Here is a 17906-nt window from a genome sequence, read left to right on the forward strand (position 1 = left end):
TAAGTTATTTCTAGAGAAGCTGGGGAAATGTCCTGGCTTCTGTTTGCATGAAAAATAAATTGGTCTAACTACAAAAGGGAAAACAGCTTGTTAAAGACAGTTTTAACAGGTTTTGGGTGTTGTAGGTACTGTGGGTTTAGTGACAGTGCTACCTGTTACAAGCTGAATTAATCTAATATTGGCTGACTGAGAATGGCCCTAATTTCAAGTTCTTCCTCCTTACCCACCTGACACAGGCCCTTTGTCAAAAGCATTGAAAGGATATTTGCCTGATAGTGGGATCTGTGCTTCATGGGCCAAATCCTTCTTGTCATCCATAGTCAGCTCAGTTTCTTGTTTCACCAAGTCTCGAGTGCTCTGCAGTAAAACACCTTTTCTTTCCAAGAGCAAATATTTGCTAATACAGCCTTTGTGTGCAGCTCATACTGGGCTACCTTTTATCTTTTCAGATGAGTTAATTACAAGTTTACTGCCTTTAAATAAAGAAAGGAGACTAAATAACCATCTTTTGCTTTATACAGCTCAGGTCCAAGTGTTGTCTGCTGCTCTCAGAGCTGCTCAGTTTGATTCTGTTGGTGACTGTGAAGCCAAAAAAATGGAAGAAAGTGGTGACAATCTTCAGAACAAAATGATTTTGGATGAAACAACAGTTTCAGATGCTGCCTGCAACCAGGTGCAGGGGAACACTCTTTCATCCCCTGCCTCCCAGGATGACATCAGTGACCAGTCAAGCACCAGTGTGCTGAAAAGCACAGTAAGTACACGTTGTGCTCCATGTCTGAGCTGTGTGGGGTTCCATAGTCCCTGGCATAACTGATCCACTTTTGATCCAAAGCCTGTGAACATTACTAGACCACAGCTATCATATTCTACTTACTCTAATTAACAAAAGAAAAGCCATTAAGGGTTATCACTTCTGTTTGCACCCAAATGACCCAGGAGTTAAAGTTTGGAGTAGTCTTGTATGATTTTTTTCCTGATTAAATTCTATTGAATATAATTTAAGTTAATTTCAAGAATAAAAACTATTTAAAAGTAACTATCCAAAATGTGTATGAATGTTGGGTTTGTGCTGTTAGATTCCTTTCTTTAGAAGTAAATCTTAACTACTGCTGCCCTTGTTGTTGCTACAGTCTGTTTGCCTCAGTGTGCAACTGTTGTCTTTTTGTACTTGCATAAACACATTGAACAAAGCTTTGCCTGTGCAAGGCTCTGCCCTGTGCAGGGCTGTTCTGAATCTGAGCTCTGTTGTTCTGTACTGTGATGCTTTGAAATAGCCCAAACAGCACCAAGTCTCCTTCATTTCACTACCTGGTACCTTTTTTACAGGACTCAGAGGAACAACACAGAGGAACCAGTGTCTTTTTGAGGAAAGAGCAAGAAAATAATCCACCATTTGAAGATGACAAGTCAAAATTACAGGTGATTAAAATGGCATTTAATGGATTTAGTGGAGTACTGGATATAGTTCATCTTACCCTTAATGCAGTGATACCTTCTGTAATGGATCAGTTGCAGAATGTGAAGGAATGCTCCAGAATTCAAGGACTACTCTTTTTTAGATGAGAAAATTAGAAACATTCTGTTGCCTTTTTGGTGCCTTAGAGGCAACCTGTCCAACCAAGGTAGGCACTGACTGTCCTGTTCTGTCACTGATTTACTGTTTGGCATCAGCAAAGAAGGAATTTTCAGCTTGGTTGATGCAAGGTGTTGATAAAGCCATAATGACTGTTCCTTGCTGACTGCTCTGTCCTAATGAGAGGATAAATGACATTGGAGTCATGTACCCTTGGTGAGAGTAACACACACAAGGGGTGTCTTGGGTCTTGTGTTTTGGAGCTGGCTGATTGGTAGAACTGTAGCACAGCAGTTGTATTTTCTTTCTGCTCTTAAATTGAAGTGTGTCTGTCTGTAGGACATCATCCCTCAGCCTTTACTGGACCAGTACCTGTCCATGACCGACCCTGCTCGGGCCCAGACTGTTGACACTGAGATTGCCAAGCACTGTGCCTACAGCCTGCCTGGGGTGGCCCTGACACTGGGCAGGCAGAACTGGCACTGCCTCAAGGACACCTATGAGACACTAGCTTCAGATGTACAGGTAAGAAAAAGTTTTGTTAAAAAAATCAGAATTTTAAGGAGGAGATTTTTTTCTTTAGTCTGTACTGTAATTATAAGATCACATAATTTCATATGGAGGAATAAACGTGCACTAAAAATATAAAATTCCAGATTTAAATCAGAGTTCATAAATATGATTAACACTTTCTACTAGCCCTGTTTGTCCTGCTCTCTCAATCCTCACACAGGGCTAGTTCAAAAGCTTGTTTATTGTAGTCATGGTGCCTCATGTAGTTCCCTTGCTGGCCCGTTTGCAGTGGAAGGTGCGGCGCACTCTGGCTTTCTCCATCCATGAGCTGGCTGTGATCCTGGGGGATCAGCTAACAGCTGCTGATCTGGTGCCAATTTTCAATGGCTTCTTGAAGGATCTGGATGAAGTGCGTATTGGTGTCCTCAAACATCTCTATGACTTTCTGAAGGTAGGAAAATGTAATAAATTTCTCAACATAAATTTTTTTCTGACTCCATTATATGAAGAGTTCTTGAATGAGCTGTGCATGTCTCAGTATCTAATCAATGCTTAGTTTTTTGCAATGCTACCATTTTGTGTGTGCCTCTATTTCTTCTTTTAATGTGCCTCACTTCTCTTTTCTGTCATATCCCAACAAAATACTAAGCTGAAAACCCTTTGTAAACGTGGTTGTAAATGCTGCTGGCTGTTGTAAACTGGGAAAATTGGCGCAGTAGCAATTTGTGTTTGGGGCTGGGAGAGAAGAGAGCAGATCCTGGTGGGCTGCTGTGGAATACACACAGATCCTCAGCTTTTGGTTACTCACTGTCATGCCTGGAGATGGTGCTTTGGGTGTTGCTAAAGGGATGATTTCTTGCACTTTGGATGTCACTTGTGTGTGTCCAGGCACTCAGCTGACTCTGCACAGTTTTTAGGAAGCACCTTGTCATTAGTCACTTGCTTTCAAGTAGGAAAATGCACATAGGTGTGAATAGTGACACACCAGAGAACTGCAAGTCTGAAGTTTTATCAGTTTTATACCAGTAATGTTTTTCCTTTAGCTACTTCATGCAGACAAAAGGCGAGAGTATCTTTACCAGCTGCAAGAATTTGTGGTGACTGATAACAGCAGGAACTGGAGGTTTCGTTACGAGCTGGCAGAGTATGTAATTTTGTTAACTTCTGATTTTTAACCTGTATTACTAACTTGGAAATAAGTAATTACATTCAGAAGTTAGCACATCTTGATTAGAAGCTAAAAGTTTAGGAAGGAAAAAGCCACTGGCTGTTAGGGTTGTTTGGGGGGATTTGAGGTTGTTTGGGTTTTTTGTTTTTTTTTTTATTTTCACAAGTTGTGCTGTAATGTGCGACTAAAACTTAAGTGCCTGTGATTTTACTAAAATGGAGATCTGGTTCACTTGCAGCTGATGAAACATGACAATCCGATAGATACTATTCAGTGAGAATTTATTAGTTCAAGACTCCCTTGCAAAAATTAGTGAAACACATGTAAAAAGTAATTTTTTTAATGTGTAGGAAAGAAAAACCAGTTTTTAAAAAACAAGTTGGGCTTTTTTCTGTAAGACTGGGTATATAACAAAGGTAGATTAGCATCCCACAGTCCTTTTTCTACAAGCCCTGTTGATATTTGCAGCACCACTGTAGCCATAGTTTAGAAATAAAGTCTTTGTGTTTATTTTGTTGCTGTGTTTGGGCTGTTGAGGACTTGCTCTCCCTTTGTAGTTTGGCACAACAAACTCACAGTGGTACAGAAGTTACACAGCAGCTCCCTGAGCCCTGGTGGGGAGCTGCCACTACCTGGGCTCTGTGTGGCTGCTGGTTCTGTGGCTGGAGTGAGTTCTGTGTGGTTCTGTGATAGGAATTATTTTCTGAAATATAGACTTCTACACTGAGGTAAATATTCAGTGTTTGCTTTGCAAGAATGTACAGGGTATTTTTTTGAAGCTGAAAAAGGCTTCTCATGTTTATGTTTGTAGCTTTTGGTTATTCTTTTGGATAATGTTGATACACTGGTACATGTAGTTTGGATCACAGTTTCTCTGGGCCTCTCTGATGGATTAAAGCTTGTACCTGTCAAAAGTGAAGAGAAGAACAAACTGCTCAAGGGCTCTGTAGTAACCCTGGTGCTTTGGTACTCCTTCCCCACTGTAAGAGCTGGTGAATGGCAGCAGGCTGGTGCTGCACTTGGTACAGTAATGGTTTCCTTTGTGTTCCAGGCAGCTGATCCTGATCCTGGAGCTCTACAATCCCAATGATGTCTATGACTACTTAAGGCACATTGCACTAACTCTGTGCTCCGATAAAGTTTCAGAAGTTCGGTGGATCTCCTTCAAACTGGTAGGGGATTTAGTTCACTTCCTGGCAGGAGAGCAGGAAAATGCTCCTGGAGAGGGTACCTGAAATCACTGTTTTTTCAGACAAGTAGGGTGAATAGGGATGTTTTGATAAACAGGAATCAATATGGAAAAAAGTGAAGTGGAAAGTTTATAAAATATGGAGTTGTCAGACTGCCACAGATACTGAATTTTTTCTCTGTGGTTGTATGTGAATGAGAAATCCTTTGAAGTAAATGTAAGCCAGTATATGTGATTTGGAAAACCTTCCCCCATTCTGGGGAAAAAAATACCCACAACAAAACACAGAACAACCAGCTACTGATCTTTCCTCAAAGTTTAATTTAATTTGTTATGAAGCCTACAAGCAGAGCTGACTACATTGAATACAGTATCCCTTGTAGAATTCAAATGAAATTATGTCTTTTTAAGGCTGAAGCTGACGTTTCATTTCTTCTTTTTGTTCCCCTCCTTTTCCCATTCCTTTGGCTCACAGGTTGTAGCAATATTACAGAAGTTCTATGCAAACAGTGCCAATGCCCTGGGATTAAATTTCATCAATGAGCTCGTAGTGCGGTTTCGCCACTGCTCCAAGTGGGTTGGGAGACAAGCCTTTGCCTTCATTTGTCAGGTTGGAATGTTCTCTCTCTGTTTCTATGTGTACATTAAATTTGGGGCTTTGCAGCAATGTGGGCAAAACTGAAATCTGACTCAGAATTTTTTTGGTTATTTTTGGTTTGGTCAGAGTCAGTGTGGTCTCAGTGCTGGCATCTGGCTGTCCCACCCCAGGCTGTATTCCTGGCTGGGTCTGTGCTTCCAGCTGCCACAGCTGATCCTTGGACTATCTGGTGTCCCAGTGGCAAAGCCAAGAGTTAAGTCCCAAACAGAGACAGATTTGTTTAATCCTTGGCCATGCTAGGCTAAAGGTTCACAAGAGCTCTTCACACCACCAATGGGTGCTGGATGCCAGGAACTATTTCCCTCTTTATTGCCACCTCACCCCATCCAAACCAAAAATGCTTACTTGGGTAGCAGTGAGGAGCAAGGGTTGAACATTAAAAGGGAAAAGGGTGATGACAGGCAAGAGAACAGCATTTCCTAAAACATTCTTGAAAGAAATTCATCTGCTCTTCCGGGCCCATCTTTGGCTGAAATTCAAAATGGTAAGACACAGGGTGGGGTGTTCTTGTTCAGAGCTTTTTTTAACAGGGCAAATTAAGGACAAGGTGGAAAGAAATGAAAGGAATGGCAAATAGTGTGTTTTTAACATAACTCTTGTTTTTTCTGTTGTGTGTTTGTCTTTTAGGCTGTAGTAGAAGAGGAGTGCATGCCTGTGGACCAGTTTGTTGAACACTTACTCCCCAGCCTTCTCAGCCTTGCGTCAGATCCTGTGCCAAACGTCAGGGTCCTGCTCGCCAAGGCTCTCAGGCAGACATTGCTGGAGAAAGGTGTAGTCCTTCATTTCCTTGGAAAGATCCAGCACCTTGGGCTCTCCTCTGGCAGCACAGCTCTTGTAGCTCAGTCGGTGCAAGGCTGTGAAACAGTCACGCACTGTGATCTAGGATTTAAATTCAGATTTGCGAGTACTCGAGTGGCTTTGCGGCCTCGGAAGGTGGGACGCTCGTCCCGAGAGGGCTGGAGCTGCCCTGGCCGGTGCTGCAGGTGCCGAGCGGCCCCACACGGGGGCAGTGCGGCCCCGCGGACCGCAGCTCTGCGTTCGGGATCCTGCCTTCCTCCTGAGCACCAATCTGGGTTACTCTGCTGTATCTCAGATCTAATTCGTGTGCTGCCCTCTCATTGTTCAGAGGAAGAAGCACAGAAATCTCCTGTGAGAGAAATCTTTTTCTTTTTTTAGAATAAAGTATGGAGAAGGGTTTGCAATGCGTTGTACAGTAGCAGCTTCCTGTTGCTCATTGATACATTTCTATTTAGGGCTCAGCAAAAAAGTTTATCTTAGAAGTATTTAAGTACCTAATAAGATGAATCAGAAGCAGCATATTTCTCTTTCTCTGTCAGCTTCCTTAGTTTCCTGTAGTTTCTGTAAGGGGACTATAAGCTGGATAAGCTGCCCCAGATGGTTTTGGCATTCTCTGTATTTCTGCACTACATATGCTCTAGGGTTTATTCCTTTGGATTTGATTAAAATTGTCTTTTTTTCTCCCCTTATTCCAGCTTATTTTAAAAGTGTTGGCAATCCTCATCTTGAAGCTGCAGAAGAGACCATTCTAGCCCTGCAGTCTGACAGAGATCAAGATGTGTCTTTCTTTGCCACCATAAAACTGAAACAGGATAACATGGACAATATCACCATTGAAAAACAAAACTAAGGGGTAGTTGTGCAGTGAAGGCTGAACAGCAGGATGGTTTTTCACCTTGTTTCTGTTAGTGTGAGTAATGAGGACAGATAAGGTGGGTTTTGTTGAGCAGGAGAGGGGGTGTTGAGAAATGTTACAGTCTTCATTTCATGACCTTGTTTCATCTACAGCAGTGTTTGATTCCTGTGAGTAATTCCATCCTTTTGGTTTTCCCTTTACAAATTGATAACTCTGACCTCACCTGCACTTCAGTATTGTCTGTAAAGTCTTACACTACACTCTGTGTTTAAGCATAAGTGGAATTTACATTTCATTTTTTTAACAAAATATTTCTGTTAGTACAAGTTTGCTATAAGCTCAAAAAGGTTACTAAATCTTAAAATTTGATTATAGCAAACTTTCCTGAAGCTGTTCCTTCCTCACTTTATCTTTGTACCGTTCCACCTACTGCATTTATTTGAAAAAAAAGTGTATATATGTGAATAGTTTTGAATTGTAACAAAAAATTATGAAGAACTTAATTCTGTATCAATGGAAATAGTTCAAAAATAATTTCATTTTTTAAAGTAGTTACACTGCTAGAATGAAGCATTGGTCAGTCATTTTTGTGTGATATTTTTCAAAGCACAGAGAGTTCAACATTCTTTGTATATTGTGAGATTTCTATTAGTTTGTTCCTTCTGAGCTATACCCTTACAGTGTTAACAGATCATAATAGCAGCATTTCTGCCTGCCCTTACAGGTGTTTGCAGGGCAGTTTTTGTTGCTGCTGCCTCTCCCAGGAGGAGGCAGACTGGAGATTTCCTATGCGGAAAATTCCTCATTCTGCCCCGGCAAAGGTCACTTGAGTTGAGAGATTCAATTCTGCAACAGGAGCTGGAGCTGTACAAGGGTATTACAGAGAGATACAGGCTTGAGTCTGTTTGTTCTACATGCACACCTCATTTAACAAACACCTTTTAACCTGCCCAGTAGTTAAACCCCAAACAGCTTTTCCTAAGAAACAAAGGAGCTCTAAATTCTGCAAAACCCCAGTGCAGAAATGTTCTGGGGAAAGGTGGTGCCACAGTTTGCTCTGGAGCCTCTGTGGGTTGTAGGGCAAGGTCTGGGGCAAACACCAAGTCAGACATGTAAGGTGAAGTCTCCTGCCTGTTGGAACAGGGGCTTGGAAGAAAGAGCAGAATTGTGTTAGTCAAATTGAGTAGCCTCAGAAAAATTATAAAGCTTATACTCCAGCTGGACCCTGTCTTCTTTTGGATCCCAAATCTGCAATAACGTGGGTCCTGGAAAAAAAAAATAGTCTTTTTTTTTATTGTGGATTGAAACTTTGTCCTGCTCAAAAACTAAATTAAAGAAATGGTTTCATGTAATAACAGTTACTTTCTTCCTGAGAGCAGAGTCCTTTCTCCTCAGCAGACCTGTGTAAATACTTGCCCTTATTTCATGTTCCATAGTAAGTAGTTCACATGGGGGAAGGTTTTCACAGAAATACCTGTCTTGGTTTTGGATGTGGCAATACAGTGAGTAGGTTCCTCAGCTGGGTTCTGTATTTTGGGAGGGCTCACTTTTGTATGAGTTAACCAGTCATGTATTATAATATGTACAGTATTTGTAGCAAATTGTTTTCTTGTAAGATCACAAAATGCTCTTTGGAAGTTGCAGGCAGAAATACACCACTGCTATTGCAGCAAACAGTGTCAACTCTGCAACATTCTACATTTAATTTTTTACAGTTTTTTTTATAATTTAAAACAAAGGCTTCTTCAGTACAGACTTTTTATGATTGCAATTTCTTAACAAAAAGACCCCTCAAGTTAATTTTTTCTAGTTCTAATATCTTTTTCTAATGCTGGCATTATACTGATATTTTCTAACAGTTCCGATTTTCTAAGGCCTTTCTGACAAGGTTTCACTTCTGTTTTTTATTATCAGTTCATTAAATTTCTCAGCACTGAACAGATTTTTTTAAGTGTGTGTATATGTAAGTATGTTTGAAATATACTGTATATAAATGAAATACCTTGAACGTTAACCCAACCCAGGTTGCTGTTTGTCAGATCACCTTCAGTAGTTACCTTGACTTGCAATAATCCACTGGAAAACACAGGTTTCCATAGCTTTTAGCATGTTTGGTTTAGTGTTCAGTGGGAGATTTTAACTAGGATGTGTGTAAAGGGTAAGCCACCAGCTATAAAAGTTCACTAAAAGGCTGAACAAAGTTCTTTGCTTTTTAACAATATTTTATTACCTCTCTGGCTCCCAAATTCCTGTTGGTTTTGAACGAGGCGATTTTAGTCGAGCGTTTAAAACCTCCTGTTACAACCTCCACAGTTGCATGTCCTAATGGGGGCCAGCATAGTTCTGGGGTGGGTTTTTTGTAGACAATGTGCAGGTCTGTTACCCAGATTTACCCTCTGCAAGTTTGTCCTTTTGGTTCAGTTTTAAACTAGAAATGATTTCAGCATGACTAAAGGCTGCACTTTACGTCTTGTCCTAGACAAATGTATGCAATGAGTGTGTTCACGTGCAGTTCTCTGGGTTGTTTAAATTATGCAAAAATATGTATTTAAAAAGCCAGGTGGAGCGAAGTTAGGTAGTCCATCCACTTTCACAGCAGCAGTAAGAATATCACTTTTTAGCATTTCTAGCTAAGGAACATGATAGTAACAGTAGTTGGTGCAATATTGCTGGGGTGCTGTAGGGAATGATCCAAAGCATGTTGGTCATGTTGCTTAGGTTTGAGCCTCACTTGTGGCCCTGGTGGGATGAGCACATGGCAGCTGTGTCACTACACCACCAGTTAAGTGGGACACTCTGGAAGTGTCATTCATTTGTCAGAATAAAGAATCTATGTAACTTTCTATTTGTATTTATCTCAATAAATCCTGTGACAGTTTTATAAACCAACTTGTGGTAACTGATTTTTGTCATGGGTGAGATGTGAGTGCATTTCTTGGTTAATGAAACCAGGTGTAAGCACTGTTGGCTGTCAGACCAGGGCTGAATGTGGAATTCTTCATGCTGTGTAGTAAAAGAATCTTCAAAATGTGCCATCAATGGCTGGAACTTCTCCTACCTGTGGGGATATGGAACTTACAGGGAAGCCTCCTTGCAGGCTCAGGCAGCACCTGAGCAGAGTTTTGTGTTCTTGGCAGCTTCACACCAGGGCAGGTCTTGTCTTACCTGTGAACTCCACTCTGCTGCACATCTCCCTATGGAAGCTGAGTGTTGGAATTTGGGAGCAGAGACCTGTTCTTGCTTTGGCATTGCACAAACAACTTTTTAGCTCAGGGAATTTTTAAGAAGAAAGAAAGAGAAACTGTTTTTACACCTGTTCCATATTTATCAATAGACACCAGAGGCTCAGAACACTGTGGCAATTGTTACATTCCCTTCTTAAAGTGAACCAAATGAGCAGAAATTGTTAAATGCCAGAGTACAATACAGCTTATAAAGCCCAACAGCCATCAGGAAACTGGTGCTGATTGGGCTCTTACATGTTTTCCTCTTGCTTAGGAAAGAGAACTGTAGTCAGCTTGCAATCTCCCTGACATTGTTCCTGATGGAAGCAGACAAAAAGTACCAATGAAACAGAAGGGCTGCAATTTAGTTAATATATGCAAAACACAATCAGCATTCAAACTGGGAGTTAGCAAGCAGAAATGTATTGATAGAAAAGCCAAAATACTCTGTGCATAAATTGTGAAATATTAAAACAGGCTTTCAGAGAGACTCCTGGAATTCACATAACTCTAGGCCAGATAAGATTGAGGAGGGAATTTTGTCACTGTCAAACTCATGAGGAGGGGCAGAGGGGCTGTGATTTAGTCCCCAGCACTCAGGCCATGCCTCTGTGTGCTGCAAACCAGCACAGCTCTGCTGTGGCACAAGAGTTTAGAGCAGTAAGGAAAAACAGAAACTGCTTTTTCAGAAGAGTGATTAGCAGGGGGGATGATTGCTTATGAGGGATGGCTGCTAAGGATCCGTGGTAGGGAGAGGATGGAGAGGGAAGAGCAGTGAGAAGATGGCAAAGGACAGAGAGAAATGGAACTGCAGATGAGCTGCGGCACACAATTCCAAAGGTACTCTGTCTGTAGCATGTCCACACAATCTCTGCCTTCATTTTCTGAATTTGCAGTGTTGTTGGGTTGTAACCACCAACTGTGTTCAAAGGCAAGCAGAAGCCAGCAGTGAGCTGTGCCTGAGGATCTGCTGACCAGTAAGGTTTAGGGAGGGTGGTGGTTTGCAGAGGGGAGCCAAAAGTTATTAATTTCCTACTCTGCTTCCAGCAGCCTGTTTAGGTTGGTTTGATGCCTAAGCCAGGCTGCAATTGAGGTTTGTGCTTTGGTTTCCCTTTAGGTTCCAGTTCTCTGTACACTGTTCTGTTTGCAGCATTTGCTTGACATGACTGTCTGGTGTGGGTTGCTGGTGTTTTTTCTGGAATTCCTGTGTGTACAGGAGCTAATAAAGGAACTGTCAGCTCAGAAAGCCATAAATACAGTTCTAGTGGCTTGGGATAAGAAATGCAGAGATCCCTTGGCCAAGCCTCTTCCATGGAATTTCTGATGCTATTTCAATTCATTTGGTTTCCAGTAGCCAAACAACCACTGGGGTCAAGCAGAAGTCAAGGTATAAAAATTCATGGCTATGAGCTCCCTTACCTATGAGCTGCCATATGTTAGAGGAATGATCTAGACCATAGCAGTTGTCTTCTGTCCCCTGATGAGTGTTTGTATGCATAATTCAAACGTGTGCATGTGTTTGAATTCCAGCTTTTATTGATTGAATTGGGCTCTGATAATAAACAGGATAAATAAATCAGAAGGGAGTTAAAGCACTGATGTGCTGGGGGGGGTTGGAATTAAAATGAGTGCAGTGACCTCGAGCAGGATGTAATTTCAAAAGTGCCTGAAATATGCTGATGACATAAAATAAGGCTGGGGAAGTTGGAGGGGCAGAGGAAGAAAACAAACTCATTCAAAGTAATTTGGATTTATCAGGATTAGAAGCAGGTAAGTGGCTTATGCAGTTTATGTAGGGAGGTGTGAGGTAATGAGGCCAGGGACCAAAAGTAATGAGAGTGCAGTGAGAGTGGTGTGGAATGTGGATCAGAGCTTGTGGGAGGGCAGGTGCAGCACTTGGTGTCAAACTTGCAGGAATCCTCTGACACTGCTCTGGCAAAGCACAAACCTTTCAGAGGCTGAGATGTGTCTGGTGGTTTGTACATGAAGAGAGGAGAATCCAGCTTTTGATGTTACAGCAAACATGAACTGAGGCATTGTTTTGGACTGATGAGTGCCCTGACAGCCACAGGAAAGCAAAGAGAAATTGCTGAATCCTTCCAGTTGGCTAATCTAGAGGTGGATTCTGTGGTTTTGAAAGTACTTGTTTTCTTCTGTTTTTTTTCCCTTCTTTTTAGTCCTAATGTCTATTTTAATTTTTTTAAATGTTTCATTTATCTCCTAAATTGTAAGCTTTGGATTTTTCCTCAGTTGTGGCCAAGCAGCTTTTGAAACCAAATCAAAGGCAGAAACAATAAAAGGAGAACTCTGTGTTGAATTCTGTCGATGTCCTTGCAGCTTTTATTGTTCTGATAGAATCCATATTAAATGTTCCTGTTTAAAAGGGCTTTCTCTAACTTGACCTAAATGCCATTTTTACACTTATTTTTCACTGAGGAAATTAGATATTTGAAAATATAATTTTCCTGTCTTACCTTTTAGTGCCCCAGTTTTACATATATCCTGAAAGATTCCCAATAGTCCATCATTTCCAATATCTTAATGCCTATCATTAAGGGCATATCAATAACACAGAGACTTCTCTTTTCATTTGAGCTCTCTGTGCTGCATCCCATGAACTCCTTTATTGTCTGGAAGCCACACCTTCAGGTTGCCACAGCTGAGTAAAACAGTGAGGAGCTACAGGGAAAACAGAACTGGCAAGGACAGAAGCTAAGGCAAGTCACAAATAATCTCCTACCCTAATCCTTGTGTCATATCAGAATTAAATCAGGAGCGGTGAACGAATCCTTGGGGAAGTAAGAGATGCACTTGGGATTTTTTCTTTTTGGAGTATCTTCAGGGGTTTGTGGCCTGTGATTGACATGGTGCCCCTGCCAGGGATACTGGGAAGGTGCTGGATGTCCTTTGAGATGAGCTCTCCCCCACCCAGACGTGGATCTTGCTGTGATTTTGATGTTGCTACAGTAATAAGGACAGAAGGGTGCCCTCCATGTTGTGGTATCCATTGGTTCTCCACAGCAAAGGATCAGTGTTGGCTACAATCTGCAGCCTCAGAGTTCTGCTGTCAGCTCAGGCTGTTGTCACACACTTAGCTAATACCCTCCAGTAATTTTATTTCTTATTCACATGCACACTTAATGTCCTTAGTCATTAGACTGAAAAATGTTAACCTTGTCATAGTTAGTGACTGGAAGCAGAAAAGTCCATTTAATTCTCAGGGGAATGAATTCTAATTTTCTGGTTGTCAGAAAGTGGCATTTTACATATTTTTCTCTTTTCTTCCCCACCAGTTTAGTGCTAAATTTAAATGTGTATGTCATAGGAATAGACCTTTAGTCAGTGCTAAACACCCCAAAAGCCTTGGCAGGGGTCCAATGTCTGAGAGTCTTGACCAAGAGCTGCTGCTAAAGCTGATTTCAGGCACTGCAGAGAATGAGGGGGGTGAGAATGAAAAGTTAAGATATAAGAGGTCAGCACAGAGGGCACATTAACATTGCATGTCAGGATGCATTTTTTCCCCCAGCAAATCTGGAGGATGAAAAGCAGCTCATCTGGAATAAAATGTCCAATGAAGAAATAAATTATGTTAATCAAGCAGACTAGTACTAATATTTGTCATTAAGGTGTGACATCTTCTAATTAATGCCACAAACTACTGTGAGCCTTTAAAAACCATACTGGTGAGAAGGGAAGTTGTCTGCAGATACTGAGTTCCCTGTTCTATGAAAGGGAAGAGCTTGTCTTGAAAAATAGATGGCATTTATGGCAAAGAGAAATAATCCTCCCACAGATTACAGCTGCTCACTGCATTGTTGTGCTGGTGGTCTTATCTCATCAGTAGATGTTTTATATGGTTCTTTGTATTTTATTTTTTGGATGCATTTTCATAAGGCTGTTCTGAGGAGGACATTGTGTACTGGGTGCTGGATGTATTTTGAGAGAGAGACACCACTACAAAGAACTTCGAGTTTAAATTGCAAAGATGGATGAAGTAAAAATGAGGGATGGTTATTTTGCTTTTTAAAGATGGGAGCTGAAGCAGGGGAGGTGACTGTTGTGGCCAAGGTCACCCTGGGAGTCCGTGGAATTGCATCCTGATCTTTGAAGTGCAGTTCCACTATTTTACCATATCTTGTCTTCTGTTCCCTTGCTGCTGAATGTGGATTTGATATGCACATGTGTAATGAGCCAAGCATGTTCTGCATATGTTTAGCCAAATTGCGACCTCAGGGACATGAGAGGAGCGCTCCCTGGTCTGGTTAGAAGAGCTTCCATGGCTGGGCTCATCTAAGGACTGCAAAGCAGCGTTGGCATTTACTTTATGAAATTAAAGTTTGGTGTTTTAGCATCTGTGGGTTCTGGAGAGGCCTGGCAGGGCAGTGGGTGATGCTGCATGGCTGATTGTGTGACCCCTTGTACTGTCTGAGCACCAGATGCTGATTAATGATTAGTGTGTAACAAATTAACAAATCAATACCACAGACAAATAAACATCCATTACAGGGGCCTCTCAAGTGTCTCTCCTCTGGGGGAGAAGGGAGACCTGCAGGCATTACATTCTTCACTGGACACAAATGCCTCTGGACTCTGTGCTATCCTGACACCTTGCAGAGGGAATGTATACTTGAGATTAATTATATTCCATAGGTGGTTCAATATGTGGTGGAAAAAAACTGACATTTTTGGCTTAGTTTTGCTGTGTGCAGATGTTCTTGCAGGGAAGGATGAGTGGTCAGCACAGTCAAAGTGGGCTCAGGAGGAACAAGTCCTGCCTTGAAGGGGTTTATCCACAGGGACTCATTTCAGACAATACCTTTGAAGTCTAAAGATAAGATCTCATTGCCTGAGCTCCCTCTGTAGCTTTGTGGAGAACGAGGATCCTGTGGTGTATAATTGAAAGTCTGAATTTGGACTGCAGTCCTGAAAAAAGTAAATGTGGCACATCAAACACCGCTGACCTGAGCCTCTCTCAGCCAAAATCAGGCAACAAATTGAGTTACTGTGTTGTCATCACTGGGCTGTCAGAAGCATAAAACTTCTATGCATCTGGCCTTGTTTTTCAGAAATAAAAAAGCATTTAAATTTGGTGTGATCCATTATGGAATGCAGGTGATTAAATCCCTTGTAACGACCAAAGGGAGAATTCAGACAGAATTCAGATGTGGTTTCTGAATCTGTACAAACACCTACAAATCCAGAATGGGACAGGGGAGTAAATAAATCCCTGATTTTTCCATTGTTCTTACATAAGAAGTGTGTGTATATTTCTATGCTATGCTTGGGGCATAATTTACGTATTGCAATAAATAACAAGTATATATGTGCATAATTAGAAGGGACAATAAAGAAAAGCAGTTGATGAAATTGAATTATGCATAATAAAGCTGTAATTTTTCAGGGAAGGCTGTAGTCATCAGGAGAGAAATTGAAGCTTGTTTGTTTTGTTAGTGTTGTGAAAGACCTGAGCTGAGACTAGAGTCTTACAAGACTCTGTATTTTTATGTCTCACGGGGTTTGGGCAAGACCAGGTGAACAAACCAACATTTTGGAACCTGAGGTATAGGATAAACTTTGCAGTCTGCCCATATGGGGACTGTTCAGGAGGCTTACAAGACAATACTGTGTATTTATCTACTTTTCCACAGTAAAAATATATAAATCCTCATTATAGAGCCCTTCTTCAAAAGAGAAAAAATTGACTCACTAGGTTTGAAAAGCCATTCTCATATTTGGATGCTTTTACACATCCATGACCACGCTGCATGTACTTTATTGAGCTTCAAAACAAGTCCACCAACACTGCCAAACACACACATGAGATGCATGTAAAATACATTCCAAATAATTGCAGTATTTATGTAATTTGGTGTCTTGTGTGTTCCAGAAACCCTCAACAGCTGGTTAACCCCAGCAGGAGCAGTGAGCTGAGAGGGGCACAGGGAGTGCCAGGGTGTGGCTGCCCAGCAGAACCAGCCAGGTCCTGTCTGTCACTGCTGCCAGGTAAGGGTGGATTAGCAGGGACTCCAACAGTGCAAATGAAAGGAAAATGGAAAGCAGATTTAGGAAATTCTTTCTCCTTTGTGAGTTCTTTAAGTGTAGAATTTCGCATCTATGCATGCAGGGCATTTTAATTGAGATTTGTTGAGTATGGGGAAGGTGGTTCACTCTCAAGTGAACAGCTCTGGCCCAAGGTGGAGGAGTAAGGCTCAAGCTGTCCATTCCTTGTGGCTATCCCAGTAAAACACTGATTTGCTCAGCACTCCTACTTTAAACAAGCAGAAGGGCAAACAAACATAGTGAGAAACCTGGTTTGGTCAAATCTATGGCAAGAGCTTTTCTCATTTGCACATAAGTAACTGGAATTATTGTGGACACAGCTTCTGGGAGAACAAAAGCATCAGCAGTGCTCTTTGGGAACCAGGTTGTTGTCCAGTTTGCACTGCAGTGTGTTCCCTTTACCTGGCACCTGGCTCAAGACTCCCAAAAGTTGTAGGTTAAAGTGATTTCTCTTACTTTAAATATTCAGGGCCCATCTCCTGGAGCAGAGTTCTCTGACCCAGCAGCACCACTGCCCCTGCACCCTGTTGTCCTGTGCAGAAGCAGCAGAGCCAGCCTGACTTCTCAGGCCTTGGGCTTAAGCAGCAAGGGCTGGTTTGTTGCCACAGAGAGCTCCCAGCTTTGCCTGTGACTACAGGCAGGGAGGAAATGAGGTGGGGGAGAAGATCTCCATGTCCAAGTGAACCCATACACCTTGTCCCTCCTCGCTTCCTCACGTGCCAGTCAGTTGGATCTCAGCGTCTCCTGAGAGACTGTAAATATGTGAGGTTTGTTCATTAACCAGTGCAGTGCCAAGATGGAAGCTGTAATGCACGTGATGGGAGCAGAGAAATCACACAGCTTTCGTGAAACAAAGGACATAGCTGGGCTCTGGCAAGAGGAGCATAATGGCTGTTTATTTTTTCCAGACGGGGACTGGAGCTCACTGGGGTTTTTTGGGCTCTTGCTTTGTTTTTGTTTTGCTCCAGCTTTTAAGGATGAGAATGTTGTGTCTGACGCGTGTCAGCGAGCAGAGGAGATTCACGAGCAGAGCTGGGCTCGTCTTGCTCCCCGGTGAGGAATAAAAGCATTGCCCGTCTCTCACTTCGGGAGGAGGAGGAGGGGCTGCGGGAAGTGAGAAGGCATCGTCGGGTTCGGGTCAGGCTGGAGCGTCGCGGATTAGCCGGGTGTCACTCGGCAGCCTGGAGGCATCGCTGGGAAAGGCGCAGACAGAAATGTGCGTGCAGGGGCTGGGGGGCGAGGGCTGCCATGGCTTGTTTGGGTGCAGGGCTGCTCTCCACATTTATGATCTTTTGAGAAAGCAGTCAGGAAAATGGATTGAATAAAGAGCCCTTTATCAAGGAAGCAGAGAAAATGACCACTTCTTCAGCCCTGTATTGGAACTCTAAATGATGCTGTTATTAGAGCTGTTAAAAACTTAAATTAAGATTTGTGCCCACATTTAATCCCAGTCTGGTACCTGCAAATCTGATTTTGCACCCGGTGTCAGTTTTGCTGTCAGTGGAGCCACCAAACTGAAAGTGTGGTGCTGGTGGGGAGTGAAGATTCTTTGTTCTGTTTATTTCTTCATGGTTGCACCTGTTTTTGTGCTTTGAAGTCCGCAGGTTTGTTTCAATATTTAGTGAATTTTTAGTCTATTTCTCTTCTTTAGTGAGGCAGATAAAGCAGTGAGGGGCGAAATATGAGGAAAGGGGCTAAATTCAGACTCACTTGGGCCACATACACAATCTGTGACAAGGTGTAAAGATGTAATTTCCATTAATAAAAGCACATTATATTGACCCATCACTTCCAAATTTCAGCTAGATCTCATATGGAACTGCAAGGTGCTCACCTAAAACAGGACACATGAGGTTAACAGAAT

At 42.0% G+C, this 17906-nt stretch overlaps 1 protein-coding gene across 4 annotated transcripts in view; it reads left to right on the forward strand.

Moving 5' to 3' along the window:
- The window catches only part of LOC128796743 (serine/threonine-protein phosphatase 4 regulatory subunit 1-like), a 29405-nt gene extending 12008 nt beyond the window's left edge, over positions 1-17397 (forward strand). For 3 of the 4 annotated variants that reach the window (XM_053958665.1, XM_053958666.1, XM_053958667.1), the window contains 9 exons: positions 522-754; positions 1330-1422; positions 1916-2101; positions 2379-2540; positions 3133-3233; positions 4309-4429; positions 4922-5056; positions 5732-5873; positions 6598-9647. In XM_053958665.1, the coding sequence (XP_053814640.1) occupies positions 522-754; positions 1330-1422; positions 1916-2101; positions 2379-2540; positions 3133-3233; positions 4309-4429; positions 4922-5056; positions 5732-5873; positions 6598-6752 (1328 nt within the window). In that variant the 3' untranslated portion in view covers positions 6753-9647. Of the gene's footprint in view, positions 1-521; positions 755-1329; positions 1423-1915; positions 2102-2378; positions 2541-3132; positions 3234-4308; positions 4430-4921; positions 5057-5731; positions 5874-6597; positions 9648-15869; positions 15986-17010 lie in introns of those variants that run through there. The other variant, XR_008433880.1, reaches the window with a different exon arrangement.
- Positions 17398-17906: the final 509 nt, after the last annotated feature.

This window comes from Vidua chalybeata, chromosome 17 (genome assembly GCF_026979565.1).
Source record: "Vidua chalybeata isolate OUT-0048 chromosome 17, bVidCha1 merged haplotype, whole genome shotgun sequence".
Lineage (NCBI taxonomy): Eukaryota > Metazoa > Chordata > Aves > Passeriformes > Viduidae > Vidua > Vidua chalybeata.